The 16372-nt window shown below is 39.9% G+C and overlaps 1 protein-coding gene across 29 annotated transcripts in view; it reads right to left on the bottom strand.

Annotated features, from left to right (window-relative positions):
• The window catches only part of KIF1B (kinesin family member 1B), a 96641-nt gene that overhangs the window by 11443 nt on the left and 68826 nt on the right, over window positions 1-16372 (bottom strand). For 15 of the 29 annotated variants that reach the window (XM_040585424.1, XM_040585440.1, XM_040585425.1 and 12 more), the window contains 14 exons: window positions 15097-15215; window positions 13222-13307; window positions 12949-13078; window positions 12463-12622; window positions 11737-11827; window positions 11035-11153; window positions 10146-10201; window positions 9427-9627; window positions 7343-7451; window positions 6643-6709; window positions 5139-5223; window positions 4771-4876; window positions 3268-3294; window positions 368-482 (listed from right to left, as the gene is read on the bottom strand). In XM_040585424.1, coding sequence (XP_040441358.1) covers window positions 368-482; window positions 3268-3294; window positions 4771-4876; window positions 5139-5223; window positions 6643-6709; window positions 7343-7451; window positions 9427-9627; window positions 10146-10201; window positions 11035-11153; window positions 11737-11827; window positions 12463-12622; window positions 12949-13078; window positions 13222-13307; window positions 15097-15215 — 1471 coding nt within the window. The remainder of the gene's footprint in view (window positions 1-367; window positions 483-3267; window positions 3295-4770; window positions 4877-5138; window positions 5224-6642; window positions 6710-7342; window positions 7452-9426; window positions 9628-10145; window positions 10202-11034; window positions 11154-11736; window positions 11828-12462; window positions 12623-12948; window positions 13079-13221; window positions 13308-15096; window positions 15216-16372) is intronic. The other 14 variants (XM_040585438.1, XM_040585441.1, XM_040585455.1 and 11 more) reach the window with 3 other exon arrangements.

Below are 16372 nucleotides of genomic sequence, written 5' to 3'. Positions count from 1 at the left end.
GAACAGTGACTTGCACGCAAAGCCAAGAGCTAGGCCAGCATTTGTATGATAAGCAGGACTTACACAGCAACGTTCACTGATTTCAGTGGATTTTCAGATACAAAAATAGACAAAACGAGGCACAGAAAAGGAGATCACCAGTTTCGCTTCACATTTGGTACAAGGCAGTAATACCTTGACATCAAGATGCTAACTGTGAATTAAGTTTTCCACCCTGTTCTCAGAAAATTAATAAAGACTTTCACTGGCTTCAGGATTCAAAATCATTTAGTCCAGTAAGTATCTTGGCTACATACTGTCTGCTGCCTCAAAATAACTCAAGTTATACTCGAGTCCACAAGCAAAAAGAAAGGCACAGGTCTCTAACCTCCAGGTAAGCAGAAAGGGTCATATATATCTTCTCTCCATACGGTGTCACTCGATTGAGGAGAAGGGAGTTATGCAAGGAGCTATCCCAAACTGCTTCAAACCGATAGAAAGTCCTGAAAAAAAATACAGTAAGAGCTCCTCTGCATCCCTCTTATCCCTCAGTGTAAAGCATCTTTTTCTTGACATCACCCACTACAACTCTCAGCGGCTTAGATAACAAATAAAAAGCAAAAGCAAAGACCTTCTTTTCTTTCCCAAGATCACTTACTTCTACCTCAAATACCATGGCATAAGAGAACATTGCCTGTTATGAAAAAAGGCTCATGTAACAGAGTCAAAAGTAAATACAGAACAGAACAAAAGCTGTCATAACACTACAGGGAAGTCAGCACTACAGAACAGTGTTTCTAAAACAGTAGAATTCCTTTCTATTGCTCCAGGTGCAATTCAGCCCAGTTGGACCTCCAGAGTGCACGGCAAGGTTCTTTTCTATAAGCACCGCTCATTCTACACCATGTTTTAGGAGTAATGTATAGCAACAAAACAGATCCCTCTAACACTGAGTCTTACAAATCCAGCAGCTTCTGATAGCAACCCTACCTATCAATCATTGTAATTTAAGTCCTATATTCAAGCGACAAAGATTTCCTTCCATGCCCCTACTAGCTTCAAGTAAAAACTTGCAGATCTAACACAAACTTTTGTAAGAAATTTCTTCAGTTTGGTACATGGAACGAAAGGAGCTGAAGCTCCCACAGCTCTACCCCCGCAATCAGAAAAGTTCATCTGTTAACTAAAAAAAAACAAAACTAAAAAAGTGAGAGACAGCATCATACACAGGACAGCTAAATCATTAGACCCTTGAGTCACCATGACACTCTCCCCTCTTGTAACAGCAGCTTAGGGAAATGACCTCTCTCCTTTCTCACAGGCGAAGACCGATTTCACGTAGGCTCCTCTGGAAAGAAGTCCTATACCCGTAGTCAGGAATACAGCACACTTTTCTACACTGATAACAAAAAGATGATACCATTTCTTCATCACCTCTATAAAACTTCCCTCCCAAATCCCCTTGCCACTGACGTTTTCCATCCTATTTCGAGTCCAAATGATGTGGTACTAAAAGCAAGAAAGTGTGTCATGTGTATTATTTTTTTATAATGTTATATCTCCAAAGAGCTTCTGCACTAATGCCCAAGGCCAACTCAGAAAAATGGAAAATGAAACCAAAGACAAACGACAAAAAGCAGGGTGGGGGTGAAAGAAAGAAATAACAATAACGAAAACCAACCAAAAAACCATCACAAACAGCCCAAGAGCAGACATATCAGAAACCAAGATCCCAAACAGAGTTCCCAAGAAACCCCTTCTCCTGATACCAGTTGCACAATTCTGAGCTAATACATTGAGACACCATGAACTGTGCAGTCAAGTAGTATAATTTGAGAGTATTGCTAAATACTGTTTCCATTGGAAGTAGCACATTTAAGAATCTTATTACTTCTACACGTCCCACTTCTATTAAAAATGCTACAGAGAAAAATATTCTGAAGGCGAAGTAATTGGTAGCTGCCAAAGCACTGTGACAGAATCATCCTTATTTGGGTGAGGTTAGGCAAGCAGCACAGGTTGTCCTCTAACCCTTTACAAATCTGTGTTGAGTCCCTATGTTTAGTCTTTCATCATGTCTTAGGTATGAGATCAATTTTTTTAGCAAGCTCCAGATCTACTCTCTGGGTGGAAGAAAATGTGGTAAAACCTGGCTCTTCACCGATGCGAGAGCCGGCATACCTGGCCCCTGAATCAGCTCACCACCATTTGCCAGCCAGGACTTCTCATCACAAAGAAAGAATACAGATATAGGTGTTCATCAGCAAAATGATGACTTTTTCATGAACACAAAGTTGAAGTACAGTTGAAATACAGTTACTCTACTGGATTTTGTCTAGCCAGGGAGTTAAACACAGAGTCTGGCCTAGTCCAAACCAGAACTTGCTAGAATTGTTACAGAGGCGGACAAAAAAACCAGGAGTGAGCAAACTTCTTTCAGCATAGCTAATAGCACAAGGAGGGAAATGGAGTGCAGAACAAGCGAAGCATGGAAAACAGGAGAAACAGGTTAAAAGCACCAACGTGTAGTTAGGACTGATTTTTAAGTGGATTTTAGTATTAGTGAGAGGTGGTGAACCGAGGGCACTGAAGACTTAAAGTTTGCTCTTTTTCAAAGAGGCAAACCACAGAAAGCAGAGTGCAAATTGTCCCAGACTGTGCCGCCAGCACACCTGGCCATGCCCCAGTCTGGAAGGTGAAGGAGGAGTCCAGTCCCAGCAGCTACTGCATCTCTGCACACTGGTGAAGTAAGTAGTAGCAACCACATGGTTAAATTTCAGATGCAAATCCAACCTAAGAACAGAGGTTGAATGCCAGTCACATGGCTGCCACTGCTTTTTGTTCAGTGCAATTCAGAGCTGGAATTTCAAGTAACCTAATCATTCAGTCCTTGACTTGGTACTTCAAACATGGCAAGCATTACAGAGTCAGAGGCAGTAAGAAATTCCAAATTTAGTTCTTTGATACAGAACCAAGGAAGAAAATAGCAAGGGCTACAAATAGGGACTACATTCTCATGGCACATTTTTAGAATCAGAAAGACAGAACCAAGAAGGCTATTTCTTACACGTGAAGGGAAGTTTACCTTCTCAAGTCCCACACTGAATTGTACCCGAATAAACCCCTGACACAAAGGAGGAGGAGGAGGAATACCGATTCTGCAAGAGCAAAGAGGTGTGCTAACAAAATTCAGTAAAAGCTAAAAGGGAAGTGGAGGCAAGACAAATGGGACATAAAGATTCTTGAAAATAGAATGCTTTATGTACAAAGGAAGCAAACAGAAAATACCTAGGCATATCCTTATCAAGAAAGAGCCTGTAAAAACATAGAAAGAGCTTCAGTTAGTGCAGCCAAAAGCAGAACAGAAAAGCAACAGCTGAGAGGAACAGAACAAGTAGACTTAAAAAAAACCAAAACACACAACACACCAACCAGAAAACAGGTCTGCAGACAATGAGCAAACGTAAGACACATCCTTTACCAGGGATTCAGTTCCACTTCACCACCCTGCCACGCACTCATCCCACAGCTTAAACCTTGGCATTCTGGCAAGAGGTGGTCAACAGCTTTACTTTACTTCCCTCACACTAATCCTTCATCCAAGTGGCCAACCTAATAGAAACTGTAGAGCTATATAGGAATTTCAAGAAATTCCTGTACAACATAAAGTATAGGACCTTCCAACTTCAAATACAATAGTAATCAGACTGGAAACTAGCAGCAATCCCCTTACATCCCAGTTATACCGATCCATTAATTCAAACACACTAACACACCCGCTTCTCAGTGGGAGGCAGAGTAACTGCCAAAGCCCTGTCCCTGCGCCTGCCGCAGACACGAGGTGGCAGGAAGAATTCAGCAGGCAGAAGCAGCGTCCTGGATCCACCTTTAATATCGCAGTGGTATTCAAAGTCCAAGCCTCTAACAGAAGGAAGAGGCCATTTCAGCGCCTGGGATACCGCCTCCAGCATTCAGCAGCTGCAGCAGAGATGGGCTCCAAAACAACCTCTCCGGAAACACTCATTCATAGTTAAATTTCCGAGATATTCCTGCTTTGCACCAGCTAAACAGAGCCATGGAGCGGTCAAGTGACTTGGCTGATGTCAGAGCAGGGAGAGGCTGTGCCGGCAATGCAGCATTCTGCTTCGCTGCCCTTTTGTTGCAGACGCTGAAGCAAAACAATGCAGAATCCGCCTGATCTGTACAGCAATGCACCCTAATGAGGCGGCGCACACAGCCCCAAACCTCTCAGACAGGGGCCCGGCCGCTGCAGCAACCAGTTCCATGGAACAGACACCCCCTTCTTAGGGCCGGAGTCCATCTGTATAAACCCACAAATCATTAAGTTCAATTTACAAAGCATGGCTCTTGCTTAAACTGTCACGTTTGTTCCAGGAATAATACAGGTATGTACACATCCATAAATATATCCCCCGAGACTGCCCTTGTACTTCAGTGCTGTATTCTAGCAACAAACTTTGATGTCAGTAGAAAAAGTTCTGGGTTAAATTCCAAGACTCCCTTAAGCTGCTCCCTTCTGTCCTCCCTTTTTGGTGCTTACACATGGAAAGTAATTCAAATGCATTATCAATAAATCCTCCACGTAGACCAATGGGCTTCACCTTTAGCAAAAGTTCATGGTAACATTCATTCTTGATCTGTATGCCCTGTGCCCACAGAGTTCTACATTTAACAATCAGCAATATTCCCAGCTTTCCAAACATCCTGCCAGTATCTCAGAAGTCAAAGAAATTTCAGATTCCTCCTAGAGTGCTCACTTCACCCACTTACCTATTGGAGCTGTGAGAGGACTTCAGGTATTTTGCAGAAATAATATTCAAAGACAAAATAGCATCCACAGCAGCTTCATCTACCTCTGGTTTATTTCTTATACGCCCTGAAAAGGGTAGAAGGGGGAGTCAACTAAAATTAAACTTGAAACACAGAATGAATGTGTTTTCCCAAATATAATTTCAGACTATATGATTAACAAGCAGCTTTAAGTAGAAGTTGCACAACTTCAGTTTTTCCTCTGGATATTTTTCAAAATTCTCCCCTCACAGCCAATATTCATAAAGATGTCAGAATCCAATACAAAAAGAAATTACTGTTAGTACTTTTTCTTCCTTACAGAGCAACATGCAAAACAATACACTCACCGACAACCAGCTCTCGCACATCCTTCCAGTGCAACTCACTGCCCTTCTCATGGATAATGGTGACTGTGATTCTACGCTGGATTCCCTGGTAGAATTCAAAACCAAAACATGGTGAAGCATTCCCCACCAACACACATACTCTAACATCATTATTTTGCAATTATACTGCAAAAATGAAGCAAATAAGATCATTTAAATTAGCCTGAAACTGTGAACAAGCACCTATGTTTCAGGACCCTAAAACCGACTTAAGAGAAACATTACACTCTCCTATGTAACAGAATTTACAGTTCTCCCTCCTCATTCCACAAAGGCAGAGGATTTAACCTAAAATTGTCCTTAAACTGTTGATACACTCTCAAAGAAGGTATGTATGGTCCCTGGGATGTATCAGTTGACCACAAAACCAAGCAAATCCTTGAGTAATGTGTTCTTATGTACTTATACGTCACATTAAAGTGTATATACCAAAACAGAACATATATACCAAAAGAAGTTACTAGAAAAGAGAAACTACTCATGTAGATATTTTCCTCCTTTGTCACATGTATCTGTTATGAGCCAAAGTATTATAAAACTCTGTAATAGCTGGAAAGAAGGTACAACTGTAGAATAGAAGTAAACACCACATCTAAAAAAAGAAAAATTCCCCAGGTGTTGGTTGCAACAGGTTTCACTCTTCAAAACGTAGAGGACAACTATCCAGGGAGAAGGTGCTTTGCATGCAACTGTTTCCAAAGAAGCTGATAAACATTTGCCTGCATTGTGGACTTGGCAATGGAACTACACAGGTTAGAATTACTCTGGTTTGAACTGGGAGTAACTGCTGAGCACGTTAGTAAATCTAGAACTGAGCAACATTTTTTTTTTTTAAAAGGAAATTATTAGAATACAATTATTATTCCTAAGATATACGGACTGTTCCTATCATTTTAAGAAAGAGGAAATGCAAGTCAAAGTAAACTCCATGGAAAAGAACTGAGAATTTGAGAGTAGAAGAAAACCATAACAAACTTATAAACAATATTTAACTGAGATTTATCTTTAGAATCTAGCTAAAGACAAATCATTATTAAGGATTATTACAGGCATTTAAAATGCACAGAGACACAGTCATTTTGTAGACTTGTCTCACAGCCACATGCAGTGAGAAAGAACCAACGAAAGCTGAGTCCACATGATCCTTCTGGGTCCTTGGTAGAGATGCTGGAGAACACTAAAGGCACAAATCTGGTTCCAAAGGTTCCTGCTTTTTGAAAAGCTTTCATCTTTCATGAGTGGGATGCACACTGATAAGGAAACAGCAATACACTAGGGGCCAAACGTACTCTCTTCATAGCCCAAAGCTAACAGACTAAGTACAGACTGAAGGATGGCTGACCCTACAGCTATCATTAGACAGCTGCGTGGGAAAGGAAGGGACATGGAAGATGCAAAATCCAGTCATTAGCATTCTAACCCCCCACAGAGATGAAACTTGCTGCTCTACAGCCTTCATTAGTACCTGGTGAAGGAGGAACGTCCCCTGGCAGGGCAAGCCTCCAGTGTGGTCCACAATAGCAGGAATATACCTGTGTGAGAGAGTGAAATCAAGAGGGAGGAAAGATATACTAGTACAGTGACTTTCCTCCGTACTCTGCTGCCAACAGTTACCTCTCCATATAGTACCTGCAGAAATGAGTGCTTCTGCTGACTCCCAGACTAGACTCTTTATTCACCAGAGCATCAGTGAAATACAGAAGTATCATACACTGCACTTCCAGTACTTCTGGAAAACTCTGTGGAACTCGCTTCTCAATATAATCCCTAAAACTTGTCAGGGAAAAACCTTCTCTGTAGCAGAGGTGAACATAAAACAGGGCCTGGTAGATTACTTCTGGAGCGTAAAATCTCTAGTGACCCAAAGAATCTAAACTCATTGCCTGCATCGGGTGAGTTTTCCCAGTGCCTGTTCAGCTGGTGGGCATGGGCTTTCAAAATGGAAAGATTACTTGAAGCATGAAAGAAATGTCATTTTATCTCTTCAGCCCTTTCCAGTGGGGACAACCAGTGTCACCAGAATTTACACCCGATCACTACAGACCACCCAGGCCACTGCCCAATAACAATTGCTGAACATCAGCCTGGTCTGACCAGAACAAAGGGCAAAAGATCAAACTCCCATAAATGACTCTTAAAACATAAAGGATTAATACTGGACTTACTCCCCTGTCGGCTCCAATTCGCTGATTTCAAACCACACAAGGAGGTCGTATTTGCTCACACTCTGGCCCAAGCTGGGTTTGCTCATAGTATTTAGTTTTGTAGCTGGCACTTAAAAATAAAAAGAAAGAGGAAAAGGAATGGTTTACAAAGACTGAACAAGTAAAGCTTACCCCAGGGCTCACAGAAACAAGTCATTTCAGTGATCTTATGTATTCTATGTACATATGCAGACAACATCTTTTTCCATGAAAATTATGTTGCTTACAGCAATCATTATTTCTTAAAGTGTTGGTTTTTAAAAATGTAAGTTACTCGATTAAAAGAAAAAACCCAACACAAATAAAAAACCAAAACTGTATCCAAAAAAACTTGTAAAAATATGCAGTCTCTCTAAATCCACAGAAGAAGTTTCCACAAATAATCCATGAAGTAACTGATGTACAACAGTTTGTGATTTGGAATTACTTAGGTCTGTTCATCTACAACATTACTCACCAATAAAGTACATTTCCCCCCCCATACATAAGGTGGGGGGAAGAATGGGGGGGAGGGGGGGATGAGGAACTTAAAACTTCAGTCTTTGCTTCTTCATGTTACAAATGCTACTCTCCTGAACCACTTTAGATAATGTGTATGTAAAAAGGCTGAACAAGACTTATTCCAGAGCCATAATCCTGCCAAGATATGTTTCTGGGCTCCTTACATTTTAGTATTAGTGATTACTACTGGCCAGATCCTCTCTAATTCCTTTCATAGAAATGTAGGGATAAACCATGTTTAAAAAAATAACAGGGTAACTGAAATCTAGAAATAATCCGATATCCATTCACATATACTTACATCGGATCTTTTAGCTATCATTACATGACCTCTCTTATCTACTCATTCATTTAATTTTTGTGAAAGGGAACATTTTAAAAGCCTAGTTCCTGTGTACTCTGACAGGTATTTTTGTAACTCTGCAATTGATTTTCCTTTTTTTTTTTCCTTTCACATACTAACCTTATTGTTTTTATTAAGCCAAATAATTATTCTCCCTTCTAGCCCCTCCAGCCCCATTCTTCCCTTGCTCAAGTATTCTTTAGGTTCTCTGATCTTCACACCTCTGTGTATCCTTCAGCCTCCACCACAACTTAATTTCCAGTGCAGCGGAAGGGCTTAACAGTCCCCAGTCAAGAAAAAGTCCTTATATGTGTGCCTGTGCAGTCTCTTTTGAAAAAAAAAAAAAAAAAGTGAATTCTGCTCCTTCTCTGGGTAAAATCGCAGCTACCTCAGATGGACAGATTTATAACAGACAAGAATCTGTTATTTACAGCACTACAACTCCATCACACTAGGCAGCAAGCTTCTGTGTCATCATTTACTCCTCCCTTTCATTACTCAGGGCACTCACTCTCTTACATGCATATCACATCACGTAGCTGCACATGAATTCATTACAGCTGGACTTAAAGCGAGAGGTACATCAAAGACAAGTCAATCAAGTTCATTGCTAAGCAAAGCAACCCAAAAGATTCAGAAGAGAAAAACAACAGAAAGACACATTTAACTAAACATGAAAGCCAGTTCTAAAGGTTCTCATGGACTTGCTCTGGCAGAACTAATAACCAACGAGTTGCCTTTTTTGAGTGTTTGTTTTAAATAAAACCAAATAAAAATGTAAATGAGGAACGGCAATGTTAGTAGGAGAAAAAACCACCACAACATGATGAGCAAAAAGGAAACCTATATGGAACACAGCAGAATGTTTCCTCTACATAGCTGTTTTTTCATGTGCAGCATCTCTCATCCCAGTATCAGAAACCTATGTACAGAACACACCAAAAAAAATATCAAGAGGTCCAGGAAGTTTCAAGGAATAGATCCAGCGACACAGAAAAATCTGCAATACCTAGCACTGGAGTTCATAGACTATATGGTTCTCTCTAGAATAGCCCTAAACTTAAGCACAGCATCACCTTCCATGACTGCAGTCATGGCTGTTTCTAGTCCCAAGAACGTTACATGATAAAGGAAAAAGGAATTCTGCAGCACATGTTGGAACTACTTCTACATCTACTACAGATCAAGTTTGGCTACTAACCATCTCGTTTAGGAGCCCGCTCACTCTGACAACTGGGAATAGGCAGAAAGAGAAAAGGTGGCAGCTGGTCAGCTCCATCCTGGAAAGCAGCCACAGCAGAGGATGCAAGCACGTTGGCATGCTCGGATAGCGTGTTCAGCACATGCACGTTTACATAGCCAGACATAAGATACCTAATCAATTCAATTTTTCTTTCATGGTCTGCAAAGGGAATGGAACACACACAAAAAAAGGATGTAGAAATGGGCAGGTGAGAGAAAGCTGGAGAAGGCGGAAATTAATAGGTGAAATGGAAAAAAACCACAGGAGTTCAGCATGCATTATTACAATTAAGCAAAGAAAAAAAAAGGATCATTTCAACAAGACTGACTCACTAAAGAAGAATGTTGAGAGAGCAAAAAGATGAAGCAGTTAATGAATAAGCAAATTTCCAGTCAAGTGCTCAGTAAGCACATAAAGAGCCCTAGCCAGAGCTGATGGAATATGGTGAACACCTAAGGAATGAAGTTCTACCCTTTAATGAACCAAGAAGCACCTCCTGCAAACAGAGGTTGAAAAGAACACAAACAAAAGGAAGACTGCCAGCAAAGACAGACTAATGCCCTTTGCAACATCCACTCCACTGTATTTCTTGGTGTCCTGAATAGCTTATGAATACGCTACAACCTTCACTTTCAGTAGCAGACATGTGATGTACTGAATCAGAGAACTGTTCTCACCTGGCTTTGAGAGTGGCATAGGGGGAGGAAAGAATCTTCGGGAAGGCTGTGGAGGACTACAGAGAAATGAAAAGAGTTATCAGTATAGAGGCAGCTAATCATGAAAAATATATACAGATACACAAAGATGCATCTATGTACACATGCATTCGTACATATTTTTGTCTCTAAAAATATCCTCACAATCGCATGAAGACAGGTAAATACCACCTGTCAGGAAAACAAGTGGAGTCAGCACACTCCTCAGACTAACCTATGTCCTTTCTCTATTCTATCTTAATTAACCCTACCTGTCAGTAATAAAAAATAATTTAAAAAAAATTACAATTGCCAACTGCTCTACCCCCATTCTGCACTGAAAATTTAAGTAGACTACAGACATTTCCCAAAATAACTTAAAAGAAAAACGAGTCTTAGCTGACATTTCCTCTTAAAACCAGCATATGCTTCAATAGCCTCTTCCTTTAAGCTATGAAGATGATGACAACTAGGGGCCCTTTCTCTGAGTCCAAAAATTCAAATGCTCAGGCATGACTATGTCAAGGCACTGCATCTTGGGAGCACTGGTGAGGTTTACCCAGAAATCACCAAGACCACCGCTGAAATTCTGAGTACAATGTTCTATCACCACAGTGTTTGTAGCATGGATGCAACTGTATTGGCCAAACAGCTTTCCATGTTTGAGAAGGCAAAGCAATTCCATCACTCACTAACAAAACATACTGCACTGGGCAAAGAGGCGCCTGCCAGCACTCCGACCTTGCTCAGGAATCCTAGTCGTGAGGGTGTGACTATATAATTTCAGGAGTATGAGAAAGTACTGCCTGAACTGCAGAGCTAACACGAGCGTGATTGCAGGCAGCCTTCATGCCAGAGCAGCGAACAATACCTGTTGAGATCCTGTCCCTGCAGATGGAGAGGATGTTGCTGATAATGCCCAAAGACTTCAAACACAATAGGCTTTGTTTTGATGTACTCAACAAACGATTCTGTCACTTCAACAGCAATCTATTAAGCAAAGTAAGAAAGAAAATGAGACTTGCAAAAAAGAAATCTTCTAAGCGTGAATTTTAGGAGTTTGTATTTTTCATATGGTTTAATGCCACTCACAGTAAAAGTAATTGCATTCCTTTTTGATTTAGGCATTAATTCTACTCTCTAATACAGGAGAAAATGCAAGTCTCAACATCAGGCATTTAAGCTGGAGGTGACTGCATGCAACCAAAGATTACACAGATCATAAGAACAGTATGTTCAGTTCATCTGAGATCAAGAACACTGCTATTCACACATATTTTATTTCCTGAATTCTAGACTGCTTTTATTAAATACCATGGAAAGGCAACAGAATTCAAAGGCATGAAGTAGAGGTGAAACAGCAGAGTTAAATCTGCCACACAGAACCATTCTGCATTCTGTTCTCCACTGGGCACCATATCAGTCACCTGATCACTCCTCCTACTGCCTATTCTTAATCATTCCCCTTGTCCCCCTTTTCCCCCATACACCTCTCATGAGATTAACAAGAAGGATACACACAACTCCCCAGTGCTAAAACAGGCACTTACTATTCCTGTAAAGTTTTACTTACATTCTGAACATGGTAAAACCCAAGGGGAGTCCCTCGACCATTGTTTTTGAGAGGTTCTGTTGAGAAAGCTTCATCATGTCGATGTAAAAAGCTTTAAAAAAAGCAAAAACAAAATAACAAAAAATAAAACAAAAATAAACCACTACAGAACAGTTTAGCAAAGATTGCTGTGCTGTGAACCCAACACTGAAAGGAAACCCATTAATTTATTCTGTTAGAACTTTGCAGGGAGTTGAGTGATGACTTAAAGCTAGGAATACCCTAGCCTCTGGGAGCACAATTCCTGTACTTGTTTTATGTCTTTATTACTCCCATTTTTTCTTCTTTCTTATGAAACTAAGACAAATAACCCTTTTACTTAAGAGCTACTGATATACTCAAGGGTCATGTAGCTTTCATTGCAATTGAGCATATGTACAATCTAATATTGTAGTTTTCACACTAAAAGCCATTATCAAGCAAAAACTTAAAGATACATACAAAATAGTAACTTAAGAGTCCACTCTGACTCGATTCCCTTCTGCAAAACTATTCCTTAACACCACGCTAACACAAAGCAGGTACTGCTCGTATAAGGAATTCCAGTAACTGACAAGGCACTTTTCTCTGCTATACCACACTGCCACTCATTTGAAAAGCTCTCAATCAGACCCTCCATTGCCCACTATTATTTGCACTCTCTATCAAACCATTAATTGCCTAATGTAAATAAGGATAAACTCTTACTTGAACTGGCAGAAAATGTCTGCGTATTCAGGAAGGATGCCACTGGCCTGCAGCACTGTCACACGAAAGGTAAACACACTACCCAGTTTCAAGTGATCACCAATTTCCTCGGTGAATCCTTCCATAGTCATCTTTCCATCCAAAGTGGCTGACTTCAAGTCTTAGGGAAACACAAACATCCCACATGAAATCATTTGTTCTTATTCTTCTTTTCCTTTCTTAAAAATATTCCTTCAGGCAACAGTTTAGTCACATAATATTGCGGGTTTTTTCTTTTGAGCCCAAATTATTTGCTGATAGTCAAAAGATACAAATACCTGGGAACAGTTTTTCTGCACAGTTCCTCAAATTAAGAACTCCAGCATCTATGGTATGCAACCCATCGGTTACACCTTTCTGTACCTATCATGTTCTTGAAGGACACTTAGAATCCCTATCACTGATTTCCCTTAAGTTCCCCAGAGCTACTACCCATTTCTTTCTTACCTAGCTCATTCATTCTGTTGATCTCCTCCGGAGGAGTGGTAACCTCTGAATTCTGTCCTTGCCCTTCCACAATTCTTAATTCTTCCAAAGACAGTCCAGACCGAGTCATCGTAACTGAAGAAAAATCACTCTGAAAAATTAAATGAGGTAGCATGTAACAGATTCCTGCAGTTTCCGGTTTTGCCATCCCCTTCTTCCCCCACAATACTTATTTATTTAGAAGCAGAAACTACTGCACTCAAAGAAACCTAACTCAATTTTAAGACTTCTTACCTTATCAAAATATTCATTGTCAAATGAAATTTTAGCTGTGCCAGACTGTCGAATACCAGATCCATAATCTGGGGCTTCTTCATCAGCTAAAAAACAAAAGAAAAAGGAAAAAAATTATGGGGAGGACAGAGAAAAACCCTCCGATTTTTAAATGGAAATTCTGATTACAATGAAAACCAGTCCATAAAGCAGAAGAGGCCTGGTTCCAGTCATCCAGCAACAGAGTAGAGTAAGTGCTGGAAAAAGTCACAGCAGAAATCTATCCGTCATGGACTCGAGTGGTAAACCAACAAGACAAACTTTGAAGTTTCATCATGAATAAACTTTAGAAAATTTTGAATGCAAAACAACTGAGTACTCATTTTGATTATTTATTTACTCTTGATTATTATACCCAAGGTAAATAAACATCCCATAACAACCCACATAAATTCATTTAAACTGCCATCTAAAATTCTGTAGCCATAAACTAAGCAGTAACACTAACAAAGCTTCACAAGTACACGCTGTAAATTTGAAAGGTGGTTCAGTCTGCACAATCTGTCCATTTAACCCCCTCCTCTTTGTGGAGAGTAACAACAAGGCCTGGTTAAACGCCAGATATTTCTTCCACAGTAAATGCATGCTTGCAGAAAAAATCCCAAGATTCAGAATGAGTTCCAAAGCTTCACTTAGGGACCAAATAATGCCACTGCCCTTTTTCAAGAGATATCCCCAGCTCAATTTCTATTAGCCACGGTGTATTCCATTTATTTGGGTGGATGAATAGAATATTTATTTGGAAATATTTGGCCAGTGCCAAGGAGACCAAACCAAACTAGAAATGAGACTTCTGTACAGGTTAAAGCAGATTTTATTTCACTTGTTTAAGTCCCTGCCAGAGTGATTCTTACACATCTTCAGAGTCTGAGATTTCATTATACGTTCCCATGGAGAGTGAAACTTCCAGGGTTACCCTATCTAAACAAAAAAAAGAGATGTTGGCAGTTAGCCACTGCTAGAAAGGACAAAACATGAAAAGTATCTGTGCTCTCACCAGGATGGATAAAACATGGCTAACCACCAACAGTATAACTCAACTGGCTCATCTCATATGGGAAATGCATAAAATATTAGCAGCTGGCTAGCGGACTGCAGTTAAACTCTGCATGCCTACAGAGGTAGTTCAAAACTGGATGAGGCAGCTACCATCCCCACCTATCTACCCTTTTCTTCGGAAAAACTGACAATCCTTAGCAATGAAATAGTATGTTAAAGCAGCTTCCAAGTCTCAACACATTTTAGCGTGGCAACAAAAAGGAAAACTGCTCTGATTTCTGTTTATACTACGCCAAAAACTGTCAGTTCAGGAAATTCTACACATGCTCTTCAGTCAGACAATGGAGGAGCACATTATTTAAAAAGATAGTTTGAGAAGAGCAAACACTTGGTACGTTTAACTTGTCTGCAAGTCATCACAACTACCAAACTTGCAAATACCCTTGTCCGCTCTTAATTCTTGGTGCCAGAAACAAAAAAACTTTGCTTTATTTTTAGTTTTTATACTTACTGACACTAGTCAGCTCTTTCACTATCTTAAAAAGCAGTGTTGCATTAGCTGCCAAGTATAAACTTCAGTGGTCAATGCCATCATTTTAAACGCTTCTGATCAGTAGCATCATTTCAAGATTTATTCATGCTTGGTCCACACGATTCATGCCAATGAAAAAATTTCAAAGACAAGTCAATAATAAAGAACAGGCGTTATTTGCAACACTGCATTATTCAGATTTGACTATAAGAGAGAATGGTTTGATTTGTTGCCTGTTTTCTTAAAGCTGCAGCTACTCACAGTGTACCAAACAATTGCAGTGTAAAGCTCTCAGAGTATCTCACCTGCTATAGCTTGCACTGCTACTCGCAGAAATCCTCGTACTTCTCCCTTCTCGCTAACAACAGCTACTCTGTGAATAAGAGGCACCGGGTACAGTAGATTGCTCAGGTATACAAACGCCCTGGTAACAGGAAGGAAAGAAAACACAAACAGCATTAGGCAATCGTCTGCAAAACCAGACTGCAGTATTTGGTTGGCTAATGGGACACTCAAATCCTCAGTCTACTTTACTCCACCTATTAGACCTGCACTGTGGTCATGTATCCATCTTGTCCACACAGGGCTCTGCAGCAGTGTCAAAGCCAAGTGAAGCCACAAAATGCACCATTATCAGAGTATACTAGACACACAGGGCTTACATTAGTGAGTTATAAGACATATGAAGGAGACAATTTAAGATGATGGCTTTATAGAAAGTAACTTCAGGTGCACTACAGTTGCAAATGGAGCTGTTAGCAAGATGGTAGAAGTCTATTAAGGAGCTACTGATTATAAAGAATTGTTTGAGTCTTCCACCACATGAGTGTAGTTTGAAGTGATAAATTAAAAGGGAATTGATCTACTGTGTTCACACACCCTCAAATGTTTTAGTGACCACATAAAAACCACTCTTCAAACCAGATGGACTGTTTTCTGTCTTCTATGTTCATTTGATAACACTGTATACAGACTAATCAGGAATCCCCAATAAACCGTAAGTCACCTCTTAGGTTTCTTGGAAGATTCAATGAGTAGTCTTCACAGCTAAATATCTTTAGGAATGTTCTATTTATTTCTTGAAAAAAACCCAAACCAACAACAAAACCAACAAAACACCACAACAGTACTCTACAGCAATCACTTAGAAAGTACAGTTCACAACAGGAAAAGCAGCATTTAGGCCCAGTACTGGATGATCCTGCCATACACTAACTTTTAAAGTTATATACAAGCAGGGTCTAATTTGGAACAGGAAGTTAACAAGTTTTATTGTACAGATTTTTAATTAAGAGTTAGAGTAACATTAAGTTATTTTATGTTTCTGCAATGAATTGCAGAAGTTCTTAGAACTTCAGTGAGATTAGCTTGAGCAAAATCTTACATGTTGGGAAGCCTAACAAGTCAGGAGAAGAATGGCTCTAGAGAAGGGGAAAAAAAGGAATGCTTTATTTATTGAGCTGTTGCAGAATTTTCAAAAGAGTACTGAGACACACAGAAGTTTAACCAACAGTTTTACCAGTCATTAAAGCGACTAACCAATTATGTATGTAATTTTTATAAATTTATGCGTATTTAATT

This window comes from Falco naumanni, chromosome 3 (genome assembly GCF_017639655.2).
Source record: "Falco naumanni isolate bFalNau1 chromosome 3, bFalNau1.pat, whole genome shotgun sequence".
Classification (NCBI taxonomy): Eukaryota; Metazoa; Chordata; class Aves; order Falconiformes; family Falconidae; genus Falco; species Falco naumanni.
The sequence above is the reverse complement of the archived record's forward strand: the minus strand, read 5'-3'. Positions and strand labels throughout refer to the sequence as shown.